This window comes from Tiliqua scincoides, chromosome 1, assembly GCF_035046505.1.
Source record: "Tiliqua scincoides isolate rTilSci1 chromosome 1, rTilSci1.hap2, whole genome shotgun sequence".
In the NCBI taxonomy this organism is placed as follows: Eukaryota; Metazoa; Chordata; class Lepidosauria; order Squamata; family Scincidae; genus Tiliqua; species Tiliqua scincoides.
The window spans coordinates 42,320,221-42,347,080 of record NC_089821.1 but is presented as its reverse complement, the minus strand read 5'-3'; the positions used below and the strand labels follow the sequence as shown (position 1 = coordinate 42,347,080).

The 26,860-nt window shown below is 40.1% G+C and overlaps 1 protein-coding gene across 6 annotated transcripts in view; it reads right to left on the bottom strand.

Moving 5' to 3' along the window:
* Positions 1–26,860, bottom strand: part of ELP4 (elongator acetyltransferase complex subunit 4) — a 216,691-nt gene that overhangs the window by 94,187 nt on the left and 95,644 nt on the right. For 4 of the 6 annotated variants that reach the window (XM_066638016.1, XM_066638014.1, XM_066638018.1 and 1 more), the window contains 3 exons: positions 14,547–14,655; positions 10,970–11,076; positions 5,137–5,179 (listed from right to left, as the gene is read on the bottom strand). In XM_066638016.1, coding sequence (XP_066494113.1) covers positions 5,137–5,179; positions 10,970–11,076; positions 14,547–14,655 — 259 coding nt within the window. The remainder of the gene's footprint in view (positions 1–5,136; positions 5,180–10,969; positions 11,077–14,546; positions 14,656–26,860) is intronic. The other 2 variants (XM_066638015.1, XM_066638019.1) reach the window with 1 other exon arrangement.

Here is a 26,860-nt window from a genome sequence, read left to right as displayed (position 1 = left end):
TTTTTTCTCCCTATGAATGATGTAACACAGGACATACCGGGGAGCCAGGGTGTGTAGTGGTTGTTGGATTTAGATCTGAAAGATTCAGGTTCAAATTCCAGTTCAGCCATGAAGTGTCCTGGGCGACTTTGGGCCAGTCACTATCTCTCAGCCTCATCTACCTCACAGGGGGCACAATCCTAACCCCTTATGTCAGTGCTTTCCAAAACTAGCATAGCGGTGCCAATGGGACATGTGCTGCATCCTGCAGTTGGGTGTCACTCACCGAGGCCTCCTCAAAGTAAGGGAATGTTTGTTCTCTTTCCTCAGAGCTGCATTGCCCTTAAGTCCCTTTTGCATTGCCCTTAGCCGCCCTGGGTCCCTTTTTGGGAGAAGGGCGGGATAAAAATAAAGTTTTATTATTATTATTATTATTATTATTATTATTAAGTCAGTGCTGGAAAGTACTGACATAAGGGATTAGGATTGCGTCCAGGGTTGTTGTGAGGACAAGAGGAGATGAAGAACTAGCTAGGAACACCACCCTGATCTCCTTAGAGGAAGATCAATATAAAAATGTAATAAATAAATAAATAAATAAATCTAGCCACAACTATGTTGGTGTATCTGCTTGGAATTTGAAGAGCCCTGAAACTTCCTCCCCAAGTGACACTGTATAACTTGAGAAGCATTCCATATCACCAGGTCCAAAAACGGGCACTGTAGCTTCTAGAGTTCCACATGCAAAAATGATTTTGTTAGTTGGCTCAATTTTGTGGCAAGAAAGGTGGACTATAGAGAAAAAAAATTAAAGTCTTATAAATTTCACTAAAAAGGGAACATTGGTTACAATATGGTTATCCTAGAAAAGGTAAAATTTCAGTCTGAGGTACTATGAAAGCCCAGTGATATTCTGAGACTGACTGCAGTGGAACCTGATCACTTATCCTTTTCTGTTCTGTACAGCACTAGGGACTCATCAACACACTGTGTAGGTAGTGATGTGAAAGGATTACAGTTTTTTAACGTCTCTTATATGAAAGAAACCAAATGTAGCTATTTTACGCTAATAAAAAACATACACAACAGTTATCAATGGAATCAGTGAAAACTGGCTAGATGCCCAATTCAACATCAGTGACACAAGACTCTGTTCCTATCAATTCCTCATGTAGCATGAACAGAGTTTCAAGTTATTGTAAAAAAATAGAAAGTAGCACGTATTGGTCTTCAATAGCTACTTTTTACTAAGAGAAATTCACTTAACTACATCCAACCCTACACAAGGTAACCAACAAATAGAGTGTGATTGACAAAACCAGATGTATCCCATAATTCTGTCACTAGAACAACCAGCTCACAAATTATGCACAAAAGGTTTGCAAACAACATTAACAAGCCAATCCTATCCTTCCCCACTGATATAGCTGCACCAAATATGGGCACATTGTATCTAATGGGGGGCAGCAGATCAGGAGGCTTCAGAGAGAAAAGCAAATTACTGTAGATACTCATGTATAGTACTTGAAATTTTTGCCAAGTAATCAAGCTCCAATTCTCACTTTGCCTTATTTCTGGGTCAAACAGAGGGCAGAACCTTTCAACTTTTGGTTACATAAGAACATAAGAACAGCCCCACTGGATCAGGCCATAGGCCCATCTAGTCCAGCTTCCTGTATCTCACAGCAGCCCACCAAATGCCCCAGGGAGCACACCAGATAACCAGAGACCTCATCCTGGTGCCCTCCCTTGCATCTGGCATTCTGACATAGCCCATTTCTAAAATCAGGAGGTTGCACATGCACATCATGGCTTGTAACCCATAATGGATTTTTCCTCCAGAAACTTGTCCAATCCCCTTTTAAAGGCATCCAGACCAGACACCATCACCACATCCTGTGGCAAGGAGTTCCACAGACTGACCACACGCTGAGTAAAGAAATATTTTCTTTTGTCTGTTCTAACTCTCCCAACACTCAATTTTAGTGGTTGTCCCCTGGTTCTGCTGTTATGCGAGAGTGTAAAGAGCATCTCTATGCACTCTGTCCATCCCCTGCATAATTTTGTATGTCTCAATCATGTCCCCCCTCAGGCGCCTCTTTTCTAGGCTGAAGAGGCCCAAATGCTGTAACCTTTCCTCATAGGGAAGGTGCCCCAACCCAGTAATCATCTTAGTCGCTCACCCTGTCTCCAGGTCATTTATGAAGAGTTTCAAAAGCACCGGTCCCAGGACAGATCCTTGGGGCACATCGCTTTTCACCTCTCTCCATTGTGAAAATTGCCCATTGACACCCACTCTCTGTTTCCTGGTCTTCAACCAGGTCTCAATCCAGGAGAGGACCTGTCCTCTAATTCCCTGATTGTGGAGTTTTTTTAGTAGCCTTTGGTGAGGGACCAAATTGAGTCCCTCAAATTGAGGGACCAATTGAGTCCTTTGTCGATTGAGCCTAGGATTGAGCCTAGGATCGATGTGAGCCTAGGATTGGGTATCAAGTCCCTTGTCTGCCCTGCCTGCTGAACGGGCAACCAGAAAAGCCTGGAGGAGGTCTGGGCAGAGTGAGAATGAGGGAGCCAGGGGCAGGCAAGCAGGTAGGAAGCCAAGGAGTCTGCTGAGGCTACCAGCCTAAGAATGGTACCAGCCTTTTCCTTGCCACAGTTGTCTGCAGCTCCCCAAATCGATCCTCCCTGCCTTGCCTTTGTATTTCAGAGGTTGGGCCACAATCCTAACCACACTTTCCTGCAAGTAAACCCCATTGACTATAATGGGACTTCTGAGTAGACATGCCTGAACTGGGCTGGGCTGGGCTCTCAGGTTCCTCTCCAACCCCACTTTCCTGGGACTAAGCCCCATTGACTATAATGGGACTTACTTCTGAGTAGACATGTCTAGGTTTGGGCTTTTTTCTGAAATACATGAGCAGGCAATGGGGGGAGAATGTGAAGCAAATGATTCTGGACCTTTGGAAGGTGTGGATCAGTGAGGGGAGGGGCAGAGGGAGAGGTGCTAACTGCAATTATGAGATGGGGGAATGTGCCTGAGGGAGGGGGTGGGGGAGAAAGAAGTGCCAATTGCCTGCTCCTGTATTTGAGAAAAAAGAGTGCAACCAAAAGCCCAATCCTAGGCATGTCTACTCAGAAGTAAGTCCCACAGGCACATCCCCCCCTAGTCTTTGGCTGCAATCCTAACCACACTTTCCTGAGAGTAAGCCCCACTGAACAAAATAGGACTTACTTCTGAGTAGACCTAGTTAGGATTATGCCCTTTGTCATGTAATGATTTAATTGTATTAATTATATTAATTAAAAATTAATTGTAATATAGTAATGAAATGTAAGTAAAAAACTGGGAGTGTGCCTTGACAATTTTAGTGCCTTGACAGTGTGCTGTGAGCTGAAAAAGGTTGAAAATGACTGTTCTAGAAACTTTCCTGGGAAATTCCAGCCAAGATTAACCTTTTATTCTCCTCCATTCCCTTTCGCTGCTGCAACCTAGTTCCTTTTTGCAAATGCATTTTGCAGAAGTCTTTTTTTTTTTTCCAACACCAGGATGGGATCCTCCTTTCCATCAGAAATTCAACTCGGGTTACAATTCAATGCACCGTTACTTAAGAATAACACCCATGGAAAGCAGAGGGTCTACTTCTGAGTAAAAAGGTTTGCAAATATATGCAGCTGCATCTCTCTGCTGTGAATTGAATTGCACACTCCCAGTTATATGTTGTACGTAGAGCTTCTGGCTTAACACACCAGACACCTTAAAGGTGGATTTGATTCTCCTGCAGTGGTTCCCAACCTTTTTCACTTGCATATCCCTTGGCAGCCTATTTCCATAAATTGTACCCTTCATATTAGCAAAATGTTTGTAAATTAATAATACAAGCCCTCATCTCCTCTATATGAAAGCCTTATTTAAGCATCCAGTGCTTGAATGAGAGACAAAGGCAAATGCACAATTTTTAAAAATAATCTCTGGGTGTTGGCCAGGTTTTATTTGTTGGATTGCTTAATTGGGGGATCACTTAAGCCATCTGAATATCCTGTGCTTGGGAATTAGGCCTGCTTCATAGTCCAATGAGCTAGCTTGAAGTCAAGTTCTTGGTTTACCAGTCAGTTGGGAAAGAAGAAAAGCAAACAATGAACAACAGAACAAACATGGTTACTGTATCTGAATGAATCAGTACTCTCTTCTAGATTACTGGGCTGGGGCACCTTCCTCATGAGGAAAGGCTACGGCGTTTGGGCCTCTTCAGCCTAGAAAAGAGACGCCTGAGGGGGGACATGATTGAGACATACAAAATTATGCATGGGAAGGATAAAGTGGATAGAGAGATGCTCTTTGCACTTCACATAACACCAGAACCAGGGGACATCCACTAAAATTGAATGTTGGGAGGGTTAGGACAGACAAAAAAAATTTCTTTACTCAGCGTGTGGTCAATCTGTGGAACTCCTTGCCGCAGGATGTGGTGACGGCATCTGGCCTGGATGCCTTTAAAAGGGGAATGGACAAGTTTCTGGAGGAAAAATCCATTATGGGTTACAAGCCATGATGTGCATGTGCAAATTCCTGATTTTAGAAATGGGCTGTGTCAGAATGCCAGACGCAAGGGAGGGCATCAGGATGCAGGTCTCTTGTTATCTGGTGTGCTCCTGGGGCATTTGGTGGGCCGCTGTGAGATACAGGAAGCTGGACTAGATGGGCCTATGGCCTGATCCAGTAGGGCTGTTCTTATGTTCTAGATGCTGAGGCATCACAGAAACCTCTGAGGTGGTAGGAAGAGCCAAGACAGATGAAAAAGTAGGCAAAAACCAGAGTAAAAACCAGGGATTTTCACTACAAAAACCACTAACTTACCCTGTTTGTTTTAACTGGTTTAATTTGCCCAAATGTGAACTATGTTTTTTTTATACACGTTTAAGCAACAGTTAACGAATTTATTGATTGAAAATATTGATATTTTGATATTCCTTCATGCAATTCCAATTGTTCAACAACTTACAGCACAGCAAACCAGACTATTAAGTAGTTGTGGTGATGTTAGTTAAGAAGAAAAGCCCTGCTGGATCAGGTCAACAACCCATCTAATCCAGTATTGTTTCCCACAAAGATCCACCAGGTGATGTTGGGATATCCACAATCAGGAGAGAAACACATACCATATTTTTCGCTCCATAAGATGCACCTGACCATAAGACGCACCTAGTTTTTAGAGGAGGAAAACAGGAAAAAAAAATATTCTGAACCAAGTAGTGTAATAAAATATTTAATAAACTATAACAGAATAAGATTTGAACCATATAAAGTGAACAGCAGTCAACAGTGGCATTAAGAACCATTATCACTGTCATTAACAAATGGAGAGACTTAAAAGTTTGAGTACTCTAGTTTTCTGGAAACCCCAAGAACTCATCATCGCTAGAGTCAGAATTTATGAAGCTCAGAAAAGCAGGTGCACACAAATAGGGGATCATATTATCTTTCTGCTACAATGATGTTCTGCCAAATCCCAATCCACTGGGCCTTGTGCCCACTTAAGGCTGATCAGTCCCCCTTGTGCAACTCACCAGTGCAGCAAGCAAAAGTGAGTCCAGTTCCAGTCCACAGATGCCAAGTAAATCAGTCCCATCAATCAGAGTTGCCAAATCAGAGTCCAGAACCAATAAGCCAAATTACAGTCCAAGGTCAGTCAAATCCATCAGGGTATCCAAGTCCAGTCACAATCCACAGTCAGATTCCAAATTCAATAAACCCAGTCAGTCTCCTCTCCTACCTCCAACCTGCACTCCTTCAAAACCCACAAACCCTTTCTGCCTCGGGTGCTCTTATATCCCTGAGGGCCCTATTGCCTTCCAGTGGCTGCAGCTGTGCAGCACACTCTGCTGAATGCCCAGGCCTTACCCTTAAAGGGGCCACTGCTGACACCACATCTACCTCCTCGCCAGTTCTTCCATGATTCCAATACAAATGAACAAGTGGAAAGTCCAACCACAACTTGAATTCTCAAGACACAACAAACCTCTGGATTTATGGTGAGAACCAAGCCTTACCTGGGGCTTGTGCAATAAGCAAACACTGGCATTCTGACCAAGGAGACAGTTTTTTCTTTGTGATGGCGGGAGGCTTACATTCAGATGCTGGATGAGGTGAGTGAAAGCGCCCCTCCCCTGCTGTGTGAGTGAGTGAGTGGGGGGGGGGAAGAGCATCTGTGTGTGTAAGAGAAGGGGGCAGCCTGTGTGTGTGAGAGAGGGGGGAAAGTGTTTGTGTTGCAGAGAAGTTGTGATGCTCCAGGCTTGGGGTGGGGGGGAAAGAGAGGCTGTGATGCTCCAGGCTTGGGGGGGGAGAGAGGCTTTCCTGGGAGTAAGCTCCCCTGACTCTAATGGGACTTACTTCAGAATAGGCATGCACAGGATTGGGCAGTGAGACTGCCACCCCACCCATGCTTTCTTGGGAGTGAGCCCCACTGACTCTGAGACTTACTTCTGAGTAGCCTCTGACTGGGAAGCAGAGCAGGCCTATGGCCTGATGTGAGCGGGCAGGAGGCGGGGCCAGGGCTGGGGCGGAGTTGTTTGTTTGTTTGTTTTGCAGTATTCGCTCCATAAGATGCACACACTTTTCCCCCCACTTTTTGGGGGGGAAAAAGTGCATCTTATGGAGCGAAAAATACGGTACTTCACTCCTGCCACTGCTCCCCTGAAACTGATTTTCAGAGGCATACTGCTGCTAAAACTGGAGGTAGTACACAGCCACTGTGACTAAATAACCACTGCTAGCCCTATCCTCTATGAAATTGTCTGATCCTCTTTTAAGGCCATCCAAGCTACTGGCCATCATCACATCATGTGGCAATAAATTCCACAGACTCATCAAACTTCCTTCTGTCTGTGCTAAATTTCCCACTAATCACTTTCAATGAATGCACTTCTGGTTATAGTATTGTGAGAGAGAGAAAAAAACTCTCTCCCTACCATGTATGGGGTGGATACATACTTATATCTCCCTCCCTCCCTCCCTCCCTCTCTCTCACACACACACACACAAAATCTCAACCAGGTCTACTCTGTTTAATTGCCTTTTTTGAAGCTACCCCCCCCCCACCAATATGATAGCCTTTCTTTATTAGCAAATGCTCCTGCCCTCATTTTGATCTATACTTTTAAGATACAGAATTCTAACTGATACGCATACCAAGACATTTAATCAGCACTGTGTTTATTTCGACTGTTTTGTAAAACCAAGTAGTGATGTCCTGCTGGCCAAACTCATATGGAAGATGAGAAACAAATACAAAGGTAACCAGGCCTAAAGCTGCCTAAGGGAAAGTCAGCAAGATGGCGATTTCAGTCATTTGGAATGATACTAAAGCAGCCTCAGGCTTTCCTCAGAATGGAAACATGTCACCATTACTGCAACATTTCAACAAATCAGAATGCAGAACAAAAGAACACTTATATAATCACATCAGCTGAACAGCACTTTACTCAGCATATAAGAATAATTATGAGGAAATTCCCTTCATGTGAATGACTTAAATGGACATAAATTTCTACAAGTAAAAGAACAGTTTTCTTACAGTTATTTTAAGGCAATACATTGGTATACTACTGACTTTTCTTAAATACTTTTGTACGCATCTGAAATGAAGGAAAAGTTACATATAATGGAAGTAAGTGATATGGCAAAAGTTCTGTTAATTTGCAGTGCACTAAACACAAGTAATTTATCCACTTCTTTGCCAAAAAATTTCGTTAAGATAAATAGCATGTCATATTATCTGACCAAAAAAATCAAAAATATTTCAAATATTTGAGGAACTTACCTAATCAGTACATTTTTAGTATGTGTCTAGTCATGTAGCCATCTTTTACTCAATCATCAGAAAATCAAAGGCAAATTGGCATGACTCAACCCAAACTTTAATACCGCATGATTGTGTCGTGTAAGCTTGTTTTGTGTGATGGCTGCTGTGGTTTTAGCAGAGAGATTAACAACCGGACCTAAGCTGGCCTCCAAACCTTGCCCTGCTGATGCCTCAAGCTCTTTGAAGTCTGACCATCATACCTGGCAAAACAACAGTGGGAACTAGACTGGTGTCAGATCTAATCAAGTTGCCTGCCTCAGCATAGCTAACTATGGGGCACACTAATTGGCCCAATTGCGGATTATACCTTTTGCTACAGATTCAAGACAATAATTTAGTCAAATGACAGTTTTTATCTTCTTCTAATTAAGACTCCGAAGTAGGAAGAAATAGGATTAGACAAGCTAACTTCAAAATTGTGAGTCTTTTAAAGTGGTATGCATTTAGGGCTTCTCTAATATTTTAAAACATGTTATACTGCTATGAAATACCAAGTAAGTGGTGTGTACACCGATTATCTCTTCTTGAGCAAGTATACTAGCAACATAAGCATAAGGACATGATGACAAAACTGGACAAACCATGATAACACAGTAAGAGTTAAACAGAACTCATTCAGTGTAACCATTAGAAATGTTACTTGTGAAGGTACTCAAGCCTAGTGATGAAAATGTTATTGAAGCTGTTTTGTTCCAGGATCCCTGCTAATTCATACACCAAAATCTCTAATCTGTTTTTCAAAGACATTTAGGCTGCAATCCTGAGTAAGCCCCATTGAACAAAAAAGGACTTACTTCTGAGTAGACTTGGTTAGGACTGTGCCCTAAGTTAGCTTTCAATACTATGACCATATAAGTGTCCTGCACACAACAGGACTTCAACCTTTGTATTTGGCCTTGCCTTGTATGTTTTATATAATGTTTCCAGTTTTTTACAGTGCAATCCAATGTATGTCTACTCAGAAGTAAGTCCCATTGTGATCAATGGAGTTTACTTCCAGTACAGTGTGCACAGGCTTGCAACCTTCAAAATTCATGTGGTTCATGCTGTTTATCATCTTTCTCACTGAATTTTTAAATTTAATGTTATCCTGGTCAACTATCTTCTTGGTGTGGTCCCCCAAGCTACTGCTCTACTTCTTTGGGAAAAGATGGCTTTGCTTAGAAATATGAATAACAGAATGTCAGTGCAAAGCAATGCTGTAAATTCAAAGACGAATGACTTGGGTTAGCATGCAGTAGGTTTCTTTCCAGCAAGAATGGAAATAATTTATAAGGGGTACAGTCTTGAACAATGAGGACTAAAATGATTCAAGTAGGTCATCTATGTTTCTCTGCGGTTCTTTTTTCAAGGGATCCCTAACAGTGTCAAATCAAATGTTTTTACCCTTTGGCTACAGAAATTCTTTACAGTGGGCCACTCACTTTGAACCTTATAGCAACAAAAAATAGTAACCAGAGATTTTTATTGATAGAAGAAATGTCTTCTAATACAAGTTTCCTTGGGAAATGTGTTCAAAATATTTCAATTCAATAATGTAGTAAATGGGAATTTAATATAGTAGGAAAAACTCTGCCTGCTTGTCTATGTCAGTGAATGCAATTACAGTTTCTGCATTTTAGCATGAATATTAAAGGCCCTTAGTCTAGTAGTGATTCAGAAGATGAATAGGCTTTTGATGAAGTGAAATTATGTTAAAATGGACTACACTAGTACAGTGTTTAGGTCCATTAAATGTGTTCTCTAAGAATTTAAAAAAAAAATCCACAGAGGAATCACTACCTTTTAACAGAAAAAAAATGACACAACCATCTTCATCAAGTATTTGACTTTAAGTGGATTTTGAAGAGAGCATCTCCAGTTGAGAAACTTGAAGTAGCCAGGCAGAGATGACCTGGTTGAAAAAGCTTCTTGATTAACTATTAACTGCTTTGAAAAGGACTAGATAATTAAGGACATTGATTACCATTATTAGGAGGAGGGAACTTTAATTTGTCACTTGATAGCCTCTTTTCAACAATTTATAGGTTAGTGCAACTTACAATTGTGGAGAGACAGTGAGAGGAAAGGAGAGAGAGAAAGAGAACCCTTAAGTTACCTTATCAAGTGGCCAGCTAAAGAGGGCAGCGGGTCAAATAAGGGCCAAAGTGGTCACTTAAGGGTGAAATCCCAAACACCAAAGCAGTGCCAAGCCACATTGACCATCATTTGGTGATGAAGTAAAAAATATGCTAATATATTGGTGGCAATTCTTCCTTTTATGGTTTCAAGCAGTTAAGACAAGTGGTCTGCTTAACAGCTTTTCATTTGAAAAGAGATTAAACTAAATGATTTGTCAGGGCAGCTTGGCTGTTTTATGTCTTTGTTTAAAAGCTGCAGAGACTGTACTGATGAAGATCCCATCACACCAAAAGCTCTCTCTCTCCCCTCAGCATTTACTTAGTTAATAAATACATCAGTGCTAATTGCATAGTAGATCTATGTTCACTTGCTTTTTACCAAGATTAAAATGAAATAATCTTTTGTATTATTGCCTTCTATGTGGACTGTCTGCATAAAGGTCAGAGGAAAAAGTTTAAATTTAGCAGAAAATTTACTTAAGGACATTAGTGTAAATGATACTGTGTTTAAAATGACACAGAAGAGCTAAAGGTGATTCTGGTAATGCAAAGAAAATGGTTTTTGAATACTGATAAGGACATTTATCCCTCATGCCACATTCAATTTTAGGCAGCTTTACACATTAAAAACCCTCAACTGGAGTAATAACATGTAGACACTTCCCCACTCACTAACACAAGTAAGAGCAAGTCATTATCATTTAATTAAACATGCTTTTGACATCTTTAGAAATATGTACGTCATGCTTTGATATTGAAGGTTATGGCCTACTTTTTATATATTCATTTAAAAATAAAACAAATTGCTTCTGGATAATATAATTCTTGCTATGGAGAATCTGACTTTGTTATTAAAAATAAAAATAATGTTTTCTAAATCCATTCCAAGCATGAAAACCCAACTAAAATAACAGGCAACATCTGATGCAAATTAAATGTGGTTAAACAGTGAAGACAAGATTCAATCTGTCATACAGAACTGTATATATATATACACACACAAAATCTTACCTCAATAGTGAATAGCTTCCTTTTCAATCTAAAAGCAAGGTCCTTCGTATCTGACACATTACCGATCAAGCTATTAAGCCGAGGAATCTGGCGTATGTGAATCAAACCTTGTGAAAAAGAAAAGAAATTGAGAGAAAAAATTCGCAAAATGCTGATATCCAGATGCATAAATTAATGTCTTACAGCAGAATTCAGTATATTTACACACATTCATCCTCCCCTTTTTAAACTGGAGCTTACGACCAGGAGCAATGAAGCAAACGGTGCGATTATACTCAAGTAATCAAGCAGAATAAGATAAACAGAAATCCTTGTGCGAGGAAAACTAATTGCACTTTGGTACAGAGGTACAGATGTAAAGAGGGATCTTAATACTTGTCAAAACTACAGCCGGTTTGTGTGTGATTTTCTCTTGTATTTACAGTAAGCAAATATGGCTATCACCTTGCATGCTGCCCACGGCACCACTGAGTGATCTTTATTTTATTAAATGCACCAGTAAGCAGCCAGCAAAGCAAGGCTCATGGGTTACTGACAATCAGTGAAGCTCTAATGAAAAGTATTTCATTTTGCACCTTGATAATGACTTTTTAAAACTCTGCTGAGAACCAGAATGGTAGAATATGCTGTTTAATAGATTGTAACCACTACATAAACACAACACACAAATTATCTTCTGCACGAAAGATTTCCACTGGATTTGCTGGAATTTTAGAACAATGCTAGGCACACTGCAAGCTCTGCATTCTGTCAGTGGAGTCTCAAACTGATTTTTTCTGACAAGGATGCTCGATGTTTTCTGTGCAGCTTAATGTAGTTTCTGAACAACCCAAGGGTCATTTTCCACAAAAGAAAATGAGAAATATTGTACAAGATGTCATAATGAAAGATTATGTGAGAAGTTTGACAAATTCAAGGAATAAGGGAGTAAATACCAGACAATTCAAGTTGCGTTTTTGCAAAGAAATGTTGCCTAGTTTTAAAAATGAAAATTCTTTTCAAATGTGAATATCCAATTGACACGTTGAGGGAAAAACTAGGGAAGTTATATGCGCGTGTCATACAGAACCAGACATTAAGGGAATTAAACAGCTTTTCTCGGAAAAAACTGTTAATAATAATAATAATAATAATTTCTCCTAAATTACTGAGTGTCAAAATTTTTTAGAAAATGCAGCAACAACGTTTACATCTTATTTCATCTACAGAATTTTGAAAATGTTGGCCTCGATGCAGCTAAAGTTAGTCATTACCAACTCCCATTGAAAGAAATGGAACAAGCTAGTCACAACTTAAATCTTTATGCTTTCAATGGAATTCAGATGCAGCATATTTTACAAGGATCAGGGCCATTAATTTGGAAGTAGGTCATAGTGATTTCAATGAAACTTGGTTCCATGTAATAGCTGCAATTCACAGTAGCAATCTTTTTGTGAATAATGGCCACTACATATGCAACTAGAACTTTCTTTGATGTTTTCTCTACAGCAGTTTCCATTCTGAAAGAGGCAAGCTGTTCAGTTTAAAAAGCAGCTTGCCTCTTTGGAGTGGGGCCTACTGGAGAAAAAATTTGGAAACCAAGTGCTGGCAGAACAGTGGCCTTACTGGCATGTTAATTATTTCTTTGGATCAAAACTGGCGTATTTAGAAAAGGCATGTAACATATGGCTAACCCAAAAGCATAAAACACTTTTTAAAAAATCATTTCTAGCCACTCCAAATATTCTTATTTACCAGAGACAGCCTGCATTTTTGGTCCCCATTCAGTATGGTACAACAGTAAATCACTGTTCCACATTTGTCATTTGGGGAGATTTGAGGAATTTTTAGAGTGTTGTTGAAGTATCTAACTGCTAAAACATATCTAATAAATATTGCTGAATGGGTTTGGGTTGTAGCTATTCCAGAGACAGCAGAACCAGACCTTATATTTTTAAATAGGAAACTTATACTCAGATTATTAACACACATTCAGAAGCCAATGCAGGACAGTGCCACAGAATGCAGCTGGCTGAGAAGAGCCTTCAGCAATGTGAAACAGTGGGGGCAGGGGGTATATGTATGCATTAAGGCAGTGAACCTTGGTGTGAGAATACTGTACATGGCATTACAAATATATAAGAATGTCTCTGCTTTGGAGAATGTGCATTTCTGAACAAACATTTCAAAATTGTACAAATATAGTAATTTACTAAATTATAAAATTACTAATGCAAGACTTACATACTTTCATTATGCAAAAACCTTGGCCTTGTTTGTGAGTAATACTGTATAATTTTTGACAAAGAATTTACACAAAAGCAAAATCACACACCCGCAATGTTTTTCAAAACTTTCCAAAAGTTTAAAAAAAAAATTTAAACAGTAGAAGAACTTGTACAGAGAAAAAGCCAACATTCTTCGTTAGGGGGAAAAAGGAATATAATTTCAAAAAAGGAAAGAATTACACACGTATAAGATACTAAACATGTATTATCTTAAATAGCTCCACCGCTTAAAAAGAGATCCATCATATCTGATTAAATGAATACCAAATAGTCCCATACGAGTAGAAAAAAATTAGCAATTATGGTTTAGTAATTTTGTTCTTCATTTTTGTGACTTTAGAAAATTATTTCAAGAGATTGCTTCTTGGTTTAACAAGCTATAGATTTAATCATGCTGAAACGAACAAGGTCCCACACCAACATCCCAACTGTATTTTCTCATGTTACGTAAAACAACATTTCCAAATTCTTAAAATGTTTACAGAAGGATTCAAATAAGCTGCCCAGCCTTTGGAATGGAGGTTTCCATGGAACTACAGTAGTGCCACACAGTCATCATAGTAGTAATTTATGCATACTCAAAGCTCTAGTCTGGATTAGTTAAACCTGTTTGTCATTCAGAACTTAATATCTTTTAAAATTCCCACAAATTGTGTTGCTAGAGCTTTCAAAAAATCTGGGCAAAAAGAACCAAATAAAAATAATGCTGGGCATTCTTGATGATGCATTAATACAGTTGGATAGAATACATTTCTATAGCAAATATGCTTTCAAACACATTTTAAAATCTGTAATTGTTTACTATTCTAATTTTAATATCTTGTTTTAATTAAAATCAACCCCATTAATTAGTAATTTTCTGACACAAAGTTTTCTTTTGGGTTGTATCATTCGGCTGTCTGATTACTGAAATTTATAACTATTCTTCATGTTCTCTATTTAGAACTTGACAGATCAAAACTATTGATTTCATGACAATTTCAGCTCACTGGTCAGACAATTGCCAAGCCTCCTCTGCATGTGAATTCCCCACAGCCTGCCCGTCAAGATGTACATCTGATTGAGTCATGCTTTGGTAATACGGCTTGACAACATGCAAGGAGTTGCCGTGTTTCCTTTGCAGCCTTAATGCACTTTAGTGAAACACTGCCTAAATAAAAACCGGTTAGCAAGGTGAACCATTTAAGAGGTATATTCAAAAATGAAACCAAATGCTACTTTATGGCAGATATTCCAATTGGAGGGTAAACTGCTAAGTGCCCTAGAAGCACTCAGGGCAGACTTTTTGCATTGCTAAAGATGGAACTTACCATGGTAATCCTTGTATAATGGATTGGTTTCTCTCTCAGAGCCGATAAATGATTCAAGACCAACTACCGTATCTGACAAGTTTGTAACACGTTCCATAATTGCTTTATTCTGTAAAACATGGAAACAAAATGCACAATCTATGTGATGAAAAAGGTAATTAAGGTTCAAAGAGCAGGTCTTTTGTCTTCTCAATGACAAACTGAGATAAAAATAGGTCATCAATACCTAGAAATTATTAAAAGTGTGTCTGGTAATCTCATCTACATCATCCCCTTTCCCAATGGCATTATAACATATTCTCATATAATTTTTATTATTACAGTACAATACACACACACACACAAATCCATTCAATTTCAAAACCATTTGATTTCAGTGGGTCAGTTAAGCAAGAACACGTATAACATGTTTTGACATATTATCCGAAACACAGTAATCCCTCCTTGTAAGAGTAATTGCTTTATGAGATTTGCCCAAACAAGGTGTATAAATTCATTCATAAATTCATACCAAACAAGGTAGTATATATTCACTATACTACCATAATTTTGATTATAAGCGTACACTAAATAGTACAACGTGCAGCTTCCATGTGTTACTAGCATGCTGGGAACTCATGCTGACACTTGAAAAGATTCAAGAAGCATACTTCTTGCACCCTCTTGAGCATTGGCAGAGGTTCCCAGCGTGACTTTTCTTGCATCTTCTCAAGCACCAATATGAATTTCCAGAATGCTTTACTCATAGCATGTTGGAACAGCACATTGCACTACTTGCTGAGTGTATTGGTCTTTCACTTTGTCTTGTGCTCACTGAAGCCAATACCAGCCACTACACATTTGTAGGTAACCTGGGTACTGACTGACTGATTAGTGTTAACTAGTAATTACACTAACAGCACAGTCCTATGGGTGTGATACACTGAAGGATCTCGTGATACATCTGTGCATTGTATATCTGCCTTTGCCCTGCCTTGCCACCAATCTGTGACCCTCTAGTGAAGGTGCGGGAGCTGGAAAGCTCTGCAGCACCAGTGGCAGGCATTAGACTGCCTGCTAGAGCAGGTAAGGTGGTAGTGGATAAGGGCAGGGGCAACATGGTGGCATAGAAACATTGTGGCAGTAGCACACACTGAGATCCTATCCTCTTTCCCTGCCCCTAACTGCCCCAAGTCTACTCAGACTTATGCCAGCTAAACGGCTGGTATAGGTCCATGGAGGCCAAGTGCCTATAGGTAAGTAAAAAAGACTTTTACTTTTTTTTCCTGAGCCATCTGGTCACACGCACCCCCACAGCATACAGAATACACTCTTTCAGTGGCAAAGTATGGTCTGGGTTGGTAAGGGATAGGAATGAGCTGTAAGATACTTAAAAGAGTAATTGCATAAGAAGTTGATGGGAATTGGAGTGTTTTCATAAATAGCTATAATTCTGTGCTCTATTTGGGTCAATTTTTGGATGAATTTTTGGGTTTATTAACAAATTGGAAATTATAATATGAGATCCCATGGGGAAAAGGTTTTTGCTATACAAGTTGAGCATCCCTTATCTGGATAGCTTGGGGTGGGAAAATCTCTGGATTTCAGATTTTTCTGGATCTGGATCTTTTTTTTTTTTTTTTTTTGAATAATTGCATAAATATAATGAGAAATACTTCCTCTTGTTCTTTTCACTGTTACCCATACAGGTGTCTACAGGCCAATTTGACATTTTTCAACAATGTCTATGCAGGTACACACCTCAAAGCATAGAACTTACAGCCTGTACCTGCATTGTATGTAGAAATGAGCACAAGACCTTCTAGTATTCACACTATAGAAAACAAGTCTTATGCAATAATGGTCAGGCTTTGGAATAGTGCGGATTTTAGAGGTCTGGATAAAGGGTAATCTATCTGTAGAAGTTTTTGCCATATTAGTTGTTGTGGAATGAGTTAAGCTTGTATGATGATGAATTACTGCAAACATTTTTGTCTTTGAAAGAAGCAGGCAGTCGCTCCGAGTGACACAAAACCACTTTGAGTGACTGCAAGAGGGACAGTGGATGGCAGCACCATTCCTGTAGGCATGCCATCAGGGGGTCACTTGCCCCCACTGGTGCCCAGATCCTAAGTTGCAAAAGAATGATAAATTCTAATAGGACAAAACTCTTCATTAAGAACTGGGTTGGGGCGGAGAGCAATGATAACCTAAATCGAAACACTTCCCCTTCTTAAGAAGGTGATCATACTAATCAGGTCTGTCTTGTTTACTTTATTGTTAGTTTACTATATTAATAATCTCAAATTATAAAATGGCATTGTACACAGAACAATCTGGCTTGAGAAGCTTCAAAAAAATCCTGGGTTCATGTCATGACCATTCACATATCTGTAACTCATAACAATCTGACCACATGTGCTACATAAAGAGAGCAGGAGCATCATGATGCAATTCTGTATACTGCCTACAAAGAATAGTTGAAAATTTTTGCCCAGTGCTGAATATAGCACTTTGCCCATCAACTCAAAATGATCCACTTGATTTATTGGCACCAATTTACTCTACTCAATATTCTGTAAGTATTCTGTCTCCAGCTGTAACTGCCCGGTAGCCAAGAATGGGAAAGGTAGGAGGAACATGGCAAGACTGAAAAATAAAAATCCTTTCAGACTATAATAGGCCACAGCTGATGTAACAAATTCACATAATAAAGATATATTTGGAACAAAATGTCTGTGCATATTTAAATTTATCTGTCCAAGATGTAAGGGCTCAAACATAGATTAACAGTCAAATCTATTTATCTGGAAATAAGAAACATTGAGATAAATGGCACTATCGTTCTAGTAAGCGAATTTAGTATTGTAGCCATTGACTGTTAAAGTATCTGCTTTCTTTTGCTTAAGTAATCTAGCTTAATTAAAGAATTATACCAGTTGTAAACAAACTGCAAGGGAGGTTAAAGGAAACCACAATGTATTTATCTGACATTTTTGAACAAATGATTATGAGTGCAATAACTCCAGTATCCACAAAAAATACAAGCACTTACTCATTGACTACTGCTTAATCTTCAATGTGTAACTGTATCAAAAGTATAAGTTATAAATACTGGAGAAACAAGCCAAAACTATTGCTATTTATAATTCCTTAAAGCTACTGAAACAAGATATTCAAATAATTTCCTGTACCTTCCTGCATTCAGCACTGTACACACAGCGAGAGATATCAGTGGGGCTTAATAGAAACCTTTCACTCTCCCTTTCTTGACAGTCTATGGGCAGGTACATACATGCACACATGCTGCTGCTAGCCAGCCAACACTTATAACCTCCTTCAAATAAAAAATTCACAAAGTACTTGAAGAAATTCTAAAACAGAAGAATACAAACTTCTAAAATTACAAAAAATCGAAAGAGGAGTAAAGAAAACCAGCAGAAGCTCTCAATCATCTTCTGATTTGACTATAATATTTTAACATAATTTAGAAAAAAAGTAGGGATCTAATTCTGTTTTAGACCCTTTTCATTCACTGCATTATTTCAGAAATTCTTGATTATGTTTGCTGTTCTGTTCTTTTGATGAAGGTCTGGGATGCAGGCCATTGAGAAATCTGGAGTAGAATTTAACAAGCAGTCTGGCAACAGATGATCAACTTTCCCTTATAGATCTGTACTTTCATAATACAGGAGTCCATTTTCTTACTACAGCCTAGCATAGGGGTGTCATACAGTAGGCCAAATAGCATTCATGGCACCTGCTGAGGGCTGGAAATGTCATTAAGCAGGATGAGGTATTATTAAGCAGGTGATATTCATAAATAAGCACTTTTTTTTCCTCACTTAGGAACTCATTAGTTGCAGATAACAGAAGAGAAAATATACAAATCTTGATCATATTTTCAAGATGTGGCAGAGCCCAATTATGATGTGGGCCACCCTTTCAGCACTGAAACCTCAGCAGAAGCAGCACTCTAGCTCCTCTCTGACAATGTACATAAAAGTGACTTTGAGCCCAATCCTATCCTTTCTGCTCCCTACTGGTGTAGCCATGCCAAAAAGGCAAGAGCTGTGCCCAATGGGGGAGGGCAGATCGGGAGCCTTGGGAGACTAAAGGGGAATTATTTCTCTTAACCACTCTATAGGCCCCCTGCATCCCAATGAGTTTCCTTGGACCTGTGCCGGCTCTGTAACTGATGAAAGTCCAAGGAGAAGAAAGGAGCCATTGCCACCAGATCAATCCCCTTCCACCATCTCCCTGTCTCATTCTTCCCCCTTCCCACCCAGTTTTTCCCTCTGTTCGCCCCCTTCCTGCTCCCACTGCTGCCTTACTTGGTCTGGCAGGCATGGCACAGTATGGCTGCGGAGTTGTGCTACTGCTGCACCTTGCAGCAGTGTACACAAAATGGCCACCAATAGAGAGCTGCATGCTTCATTGACGGATATCTTATGACAGCTGAAACCTCTGCATTACAGCTAATTCCCAACAGGATAGGACTGTTTATCTCACTGTTTGAAATTGACTCATGTCACATGTCTCAAAAACTTGATTGCCATTGATCTGGAACTTGCAGGAATTTGGGGGTTCAGGTCATAATGTTTGGCAAATCAGAAGAGAAAAGGCAAAATATCTTCTTATGAAATATTGAATAAGAAACCATTCTTGATAGAGACCAGTGAAGTGGCCATGTATCTCTTGGCTGGCAACCTTCAGTCTCGAAAGACTATGGTATAAGCCTACAGCACCCGGTATTCCCAGGCGGTCTCCCATCCAAGTACTAACCAGGCCTGACCCTGCTTAGCTTCTGAGATCAGATGAGATTGGGCATCTGCAGGGTAAAAAGAGATATATTGTGGAAGAAAATACAGAAGCATGGTAGGGCCAAGGAATGACATGACACACTCATTTATATGGGGATTTAGATCATGGGTGTCAAACTCATTTCATACATCTGAAGTTAGCATCCATGGTGCCTGTTGAGCATAGGAAGTGATGACATGAAGCACATGGTGACCAGAAATAAGCACTAGGAAATCAAAAGAGGAAAGTGACAAAAGAGAAAATATGCAAATCTTTACAGTTACAGTTACAATTATCGTGCAGGTCAGATAAGGAGGTTCTGTGAGCTTCATCAAGTCTGCAGAACTTATGATTGACACCCTGGTTTAGAAGTTATTTTCTTATCTATGATCAATTCACTGAAAATAAAGTTTAGAAATGTTCTAAACATTTTTGTTTGAAAACACTACTACACAGATGCTTTTGGGACATCAGTGTGTACAAGGTGGTCAGATGAAAAAAGAAAGAGAAGTGATATTGCAGCAATCCTGAGGAAAGAAGATGGTGGACATATCAGAGAAACAGTGTGAAAGATGGTAAAAGGAGACTGCATGATCAATACAACTTTTTTTTCCTTTCATTATAGAAGATGTCATGAAAGAAAAGTTTTCTAAAAGAGGATGTTTAGTTACGTATTTGTTGGAAGTCAGAAAGTACTATTACAGCAACACATCAATTTTGGTTCAAGAAAGGAAATAAAACATTGCGTGGAAACTGAAGGAATAGAATCATGATAAGAAGAATGAAAAGGAAATTTTGTATTATATAAGATTGAAATCTATTGAGAGGCAGGAATATATATGATCCAGCATTTCACAGTTTAAAATAGTGACACACCTGTATGAGAGCAAACAAGAACAAATGAGAACTATCTCTAGCTGAAACCCAGTACCACTATTTTTAGAAGTTAGAACACTTTCCAAAAGTCCCAGGAACAAGAACAAAGTACATATGCAATGTAACTTTATTTGATCACCAACAAAAAAAAGAGGATGAGAAGTAGGCGGAGGGAGAGAGAAAGGGTTAGCCTGCGGACACTGAGACAAGAGAAGACTGAAAAAGAAATTGAGGCTTAGGTCTCACAAAGAGTAGATGAGATGTGTGAACCTGTGTCTGGAATATTTCATACTTCACATGATAGAGTGTTCCTTCTAACAAGGCTGGCATGTCCATGAAGCAGCTTGAAATTGTTGTGTGGAGTGGCAAAATTGGAAGGGTGGCAAACTGATGAGCCCCCAGGCCCAAATGCCTGCCACTTTTCTCCAGTCTGCTGCTTTGGTAGGCACTCCAATTCTGACTTGCTGAGAGCAAGTCAGAAGAGGATCACAGCAGCAGCAGTGGCAGTGCCAGCCGCCCCATCTGCCTCCAGCATTGTTGGAGTTAGATTGGGGAAGGAGGAAAAGAAAATCTGATGTGGTTCCAAACCCCTTTTCCTTGTCCATCAAAGAACCAAGTGGGCAAGGACAGGCAATCTGGACCTTGCGCTCTTCCCTTCATTTATATGGCACTTGGCATGAAACCTTCCTCCCCAACACCACTTCTGTTTCAAGTAGGCAGGGAAAGACAATCTGGAGTCCGCTCTTGCTTTCCCTTCACTCACTGAGAGCTCAGTACACAATCTCCCTCTTCTGATTCACTTCTGTTATGAACGAACAGGAGCAGTGCAGAGGAGGGAGCCTGTGTAATATGTTCCAGGTAAGTGAAGGGTTCTTATCCATGGAGGGTACTCATTCACTTGCTCACACCCCCCCCCCTTTCATCTACTGGAGTGACAGGCATGCATATGCACAGGGGCAGCCAAATTGTGCGGGGATTCAGGAGATGGAGAGATATGGGCCACTTCTGCCTTTTTACAAAAAAAGATTTCCAATAAATAGAAAGTGAACATGTTAGGGAGAAGAATAGGCTAGGATCCTTCTTCCTGAGCTACTTTTGCATGTGCTGGATTTTTTTTGTATGAAGGTTTTTTTTTGGTAAATTTAGTCATATGATTCTCCACCTGCCATTTGTAGTACAGTCCAAATACATACTCACCACATGAACGGCTGGTTGAAAAATTTAGGCCTCAATTTGAGAAAGACAGAATTGGTGTGCATTTAAGACAGCAGATAAGGGAAATGAACAAACTAAACGTAATGTGGGAGGTTCATAAGTGGATAGCCAGTCTTTTTCTTTTGCAGAAATTGTGTATAGAATTTATTTTCCCCTCTTGCTCTATAGTTAGAGGTGTGGGGATTTTTATTTTTTTTTGGTAAATGCAAAATAACACGATAACACTAAATTCACATCAGAAAATGAATTAAAACTATTTTTACTCAAAAAACAAACACCAAAACAACCCAATTTTACCCTTCTCAGTACTGCCTCATGGTCCTGTTTTCTTTCCAAACAAGTTGCAGAGGGCTCTTTAGAGGCTGGAAAGATCCAACAAGGCATCATGGATTCATTTATCTTATTTGATAAAGTACCAGTTTCCACCAGTAGATGGCTTCCGTTTTCAATTAGCAATATCCACCTCAGGCAAGGAAACTGAAGCTTTCAGAAGGCACCATTCATCTCCCAGGGGCTTACTCTCATACCCCATTATCCAACTGCAAAAGGGTTAAGGTGGTGGGCACTGCAAGCAAGCACACAAGCTGTGGTTGTGTGATGGAAGGTTGCTCCTACCACTTTGTGTCAAAAAAGTTCTGGATTGGCCAGGTAAAATTGCCTATTGCTCCATGCTATGGATCTCCCCTGTAAATATCAGACTACACAGCTATTCTGTACCCTGCCTGGATGTTCTACATTCGTTTGATTCCCCCCCCCCCTTTTTGCTATTTTGCACTGCCCACTGTATTGAAGCAGCTGTCGGTTTCATTTTTTCTGTGCTGTTTTCCATCCCCCCACTTTGCTTCCTCCAGCTCCCTACCACAGAGGTGACAAAAATGCAACCCCAAGAAGCAATTTATCTGGCCCCCGTTATAGTTGGGCTTCCCAAGCTTGATAATTGGACTCTGTCATATTTTGAAAATATGAACAAGATTTGCAGCCAAGGTTTAACATCTTTGGTTTTAATTGATAATTTTCAATCTACCTGGCTCAAGGTGGTACATATGAAGTTACTTGGGGTTTTTACCAGAGATTGTTCTGGCAATGGACTTGATTCAGGCAAGAGTGACTATAAAACAGAGATTGATGGACATCGAACAACAAGATGTCAGTAGATCTCCAGGGTTTCTTGCTTCTGATGACACAAGATACATAGCTGCCCCAGCCACTTATCTTTCATTAATAGAGCTCCCAGGGCAGAGGAGAGCTTTCTTTCTAACCAGATGGAGAGCATTTCCTTCAGCATTTGTTGAGGGCTGCTTTAGAAAGATCCCCATCTCTGAAAGGCTGTGTCCCTGCAGTTCAGGGGAGGTTGAGATAATCAAGCATGTCATGTTTTGTTGCCCATTTTATCAGGGGATGCAAGATAAATTTATTATTATAAACTTATGAGCAGAAAATTCTCAGGTTTGTCTCAAACAGAAATGGCCAAGAAACTTCTCATAGGTGCTAATCCTCAGTTTATACGATCGAATGCAAGTTTTTGGGCTTCTGCTTATAAAACCCGGATGGGCATTATTAACAATGAGAGGAAATTTTAATAGCTACTCCTCCTTATTTGTTCATAATACTACGATGGCTATTTTAATGTATTTTAATACTGTATTCTAATGTTGAATGTATTTTAAATGCTGAAATTTTAAATCCCGCCTGTATTGTGTGTTTGTACTTCCTGGTCTTTGACCGTAACAATAAATACAATACAACAAGATTTGCACATTTTCTCTTCTGTCATTTGCAGCTCATGAGTTTCTATGTGAGAACAATGTGCTTATTTCTCGCCATCATCTGCATAATGATGTCACTTCCTGCTTAACCCATTTCTGCCCAGCCCACAGGTATACACATTTGATCCCTGTTGCGTATATGCAACATTGGGCAGAAATGGCTTAATGATGTCACTTCAGGCCCTCAGCAGGCACCATTAATGCTAACTTTGGTCCTCTATATGAAATGGGTTTGACATCCCTGCCCTACCAGGAGCTCTGGAATGCCTGTGGGTTGCACTTGCTTTCCCTATATCACCTATATAGGGTACACCTATCCTAGTACACATATACTATCTGAGCACAACAGCAAGAAATTTTTTTTAATGATAACTTGGAATAAAAATACCTAACACTGCTTTTTGTCTTTTTCAATTTTTTTATTTACCAAAATTTGTGAAAAAATAAAACACAACAAAAAAACCACCTCTATAGGGTGTGACTTACATAAGACAGTATGATTTGCAAGTGAAAAGTTAAATGTCCAACTCCTGCAGTCCTGATCCAAACTGTTCCTACCCCCAATAGCTGGTTTATGTGAAAGAAAAAGTCATGGAACTCCCATATCATGCTAAGTTTGGCCCAAGACTTTATACCTGGGCAGCACACAATATTGCTGATTCTAATATTCCCATATGGACTCTGCGTCATATGTACCTCACTACATACATATTTTCCTGGGCTACTTTAGCCTGTATGACAAGTTTTCAGGGTCAATTCAGAAAGCAATTTGCAGTCCCACAGATATGAGGTGAAAAATGCTTTTTTGCACTACATTATTGCAGAAAGTGAGCATGCCTTCCCACCCTCATTTAAAGTTAAGGAGCAATATTTAAAAAATGACTGTATATCTTTCACAGAAATAAGCTTCTGTACTTTTCCTTTTAGAAATTAAGAACAGTCTCATCACCTTGACAACATATATTCTGTTCGAATCCGCTTAAAACTCCATCTTTGGATCAAATAAGAGATTACTTTTAAGCATGTGATTGGAACTAGAATGCTTGTATTTTAATTAAGTAACAGTTGGATTGAAACCATGACAGAGGAGAGGGTGTTTAACTCCCTGCCCTGATCATAGTGCCAAGTTGAATTTGGGGAAGCCGTGCAACTATTTTCCCTGTGTAAAAAAAAAGGTTTCCGCTGTCACTGGAGCAAACTTTTCCTCCCAGTGCAAATAACAAATAGAAGCACCAATCTAGATTTGAACTATGTTGGGCACACAGGGTTAACACTCACTCTGCTGTGGTCTCAACTTACAGGAAGTCCTCACTAACTGATTTTTATTTAGTGAATTAAGAACAAGCATCTTCTTCTTCTTCCAGCCTTATTCAGACAGGTCTGACTTTTGGTGATACTATGGACTAAGTGGAGCCAAAGTTTTTGGTCTTGAACCATTTTTTTGAGTTGTGCTATGTTCTGAATAATGTCAGCCTTGATGGTGTCCAGCCATCTTGTCCTTTGATGACATGGCTTTCTTTTTCCGCCAACCACTCCAAGCATAATCGCTTTTTCTATTGAATTTGATCGCATGACATGGCCAAAGTAGGTGAGCCGTTGTTTGGCAATTCTTCCTTCCAATGACACGTACTGTTCAATTTGCTCTCATAACTGCTTGTTAGTGACCTTCGCTGTCCATGGAATACGCAAGACTCTTCTCCAGCACCATAGCTTGAATGAGTTAATTTTCCTTCTATCTGATTTATTCATTATCCAACTTTCACAGCCATAGGTGACAATGGTGAACACAATAGTTCAGACTAATCTGAATTTGGTATTTGAGCTTATGTCCTTGCTTTTCCAAAGAACAAGCCTACTAGTTTCAATCACATGTTTAACATAATGTCGGCTTTGATCCTCCATTCCCCTCAACTTCCCTTCCAAGTAATTCTTCCCTCCTCCCACTTTTCTGGGCATAAAAACACTTTCCAACCTGTCTTCCCCTCCTAATTTGTCCCAGACTTCATTACAGCTCAACCCAGGAATCTCTCTTGAAATACCAGCCCCACATTCTGAAATACCTGAAGAACACTGCCACCAATTGTGCAGAGAATGTCTTTTCCCACCACTGAACAATGTGAGCCTCTTTATCACTTAGAATTACAGAGCAGGACACCTATGGGCACAAGCTCTGCACAGGAATCCAATCTTAGTAGCAGGGCTGAGCCCAGATTCTTCCTCTTCAGACTCCTGGCTACCTCCATCTTTTCCCCTGGCAATCCAATTCACAAAATAAAGAAAGCCTCTTCAAATTACTGGCACTGAAGAAAGCAGCAGAAGCAGGCTAACAGGGAGTAGGAGATGCTCTATACATTTCTCCTGTCCATGAGGAAAAGGAGACAAGAAGTTGCAGCAGCTTTATATATACAGTATCAGTCACTGTGTTCAAATCTGACAAAGAGAGGACTAGAAGACAGCTAAGAAAAATAGTTAGTGGAGCACCAGGGAATGTGCAGCAAAAGCTAACCATCATGAAGAGGGAAAAACAGAGATTGAAAAATGCACTCCCTGCCCCATCACATCAGTTAAAATACTGAAGTTTGTTAGTGGCAATTGATGCAATGGAAACTAGTCTACAGTATAGGCGTGGACAGCTGAAACTGGATATGGATGAACACCTGTCCCCACAATCCTAAGGGGCCACCCTTCCTCCAGAGGCAAGAGGAGCTCTGCTCCCCTCATCTCCGAAGGGGCTTCTTAGCTCAGTAGAGGCCAGGACCATTCATCCCCAGTCTTTGTCAAGCTCAGAATGAGATTGGCAGCAAAAAAATGCAACTTCCAGTTTCACAGAGAAACCAGAAGTGACATTTTAAAGTGATTTTTTTTTGCTGCCGGGACTGAGCTCAGCAGCAAAAATTTGCAACTTCTAGTTTCATGGAGAAACTTGAAGCAATATTTTTAATGCCCTCCAGGGCTTCCCTGGGTCTCCCAAGGCCTTATTAGGCATTAAAAACATCACTTCCGGTTTCTCAGTGAAACTAGAAGTTGCATTTTTTGCTTGCTGAATTCAAAAGCCCCTTTGGAGGCGAGGGGACCAGAGCATCTTAAAATACATGTGTTGCTCACCTCCACCCTATATTAAAATGTTATTTTTTTGGCCTGAAAAAATGTGCAAAATATACAGTGCAACCCTCCTACTGAAAAGTTTGGAAATCCTTGATCTAGAACAGGGGTCTCCAAACCTTTTGGCCAGAGGGCCGCATCAAATATATGACGTGGTGTTGAGGGCTGGAGAAAAAATTTAAATATAATTTATATAAATAAATTAGAGATGAAACTTAGATGAGTGAATAAATGAATGACTGGGCTCATTCATTCAACCTCTCTGGCCCTTAGAACACCCTCCAGAAGCAAGCAGAGCACAGCTCCAGTCATGTTCGGCCAAGTGGGCCAAAGGCTTTTGGGAGACAAGAGGCTGGCTGCAGGCCAGAGGCCGCATCTGGCCCCCGGGCCGGGGTTTGGAGACCCCCGATCTAGAACATGGTGGTCCAACTTGAGGCCCGCGGTCCACAAGTGGCCTGCGAAGCCCTTTTTGGCGGCCCCCCCAAAGCCTGGCCACAGCACCCTGCTTCCTCCAGCTTCAGATACTTTTCATTCTCCCTGTCGTGCTGTTCCAACTTCTCCTTTGGAGAAGCC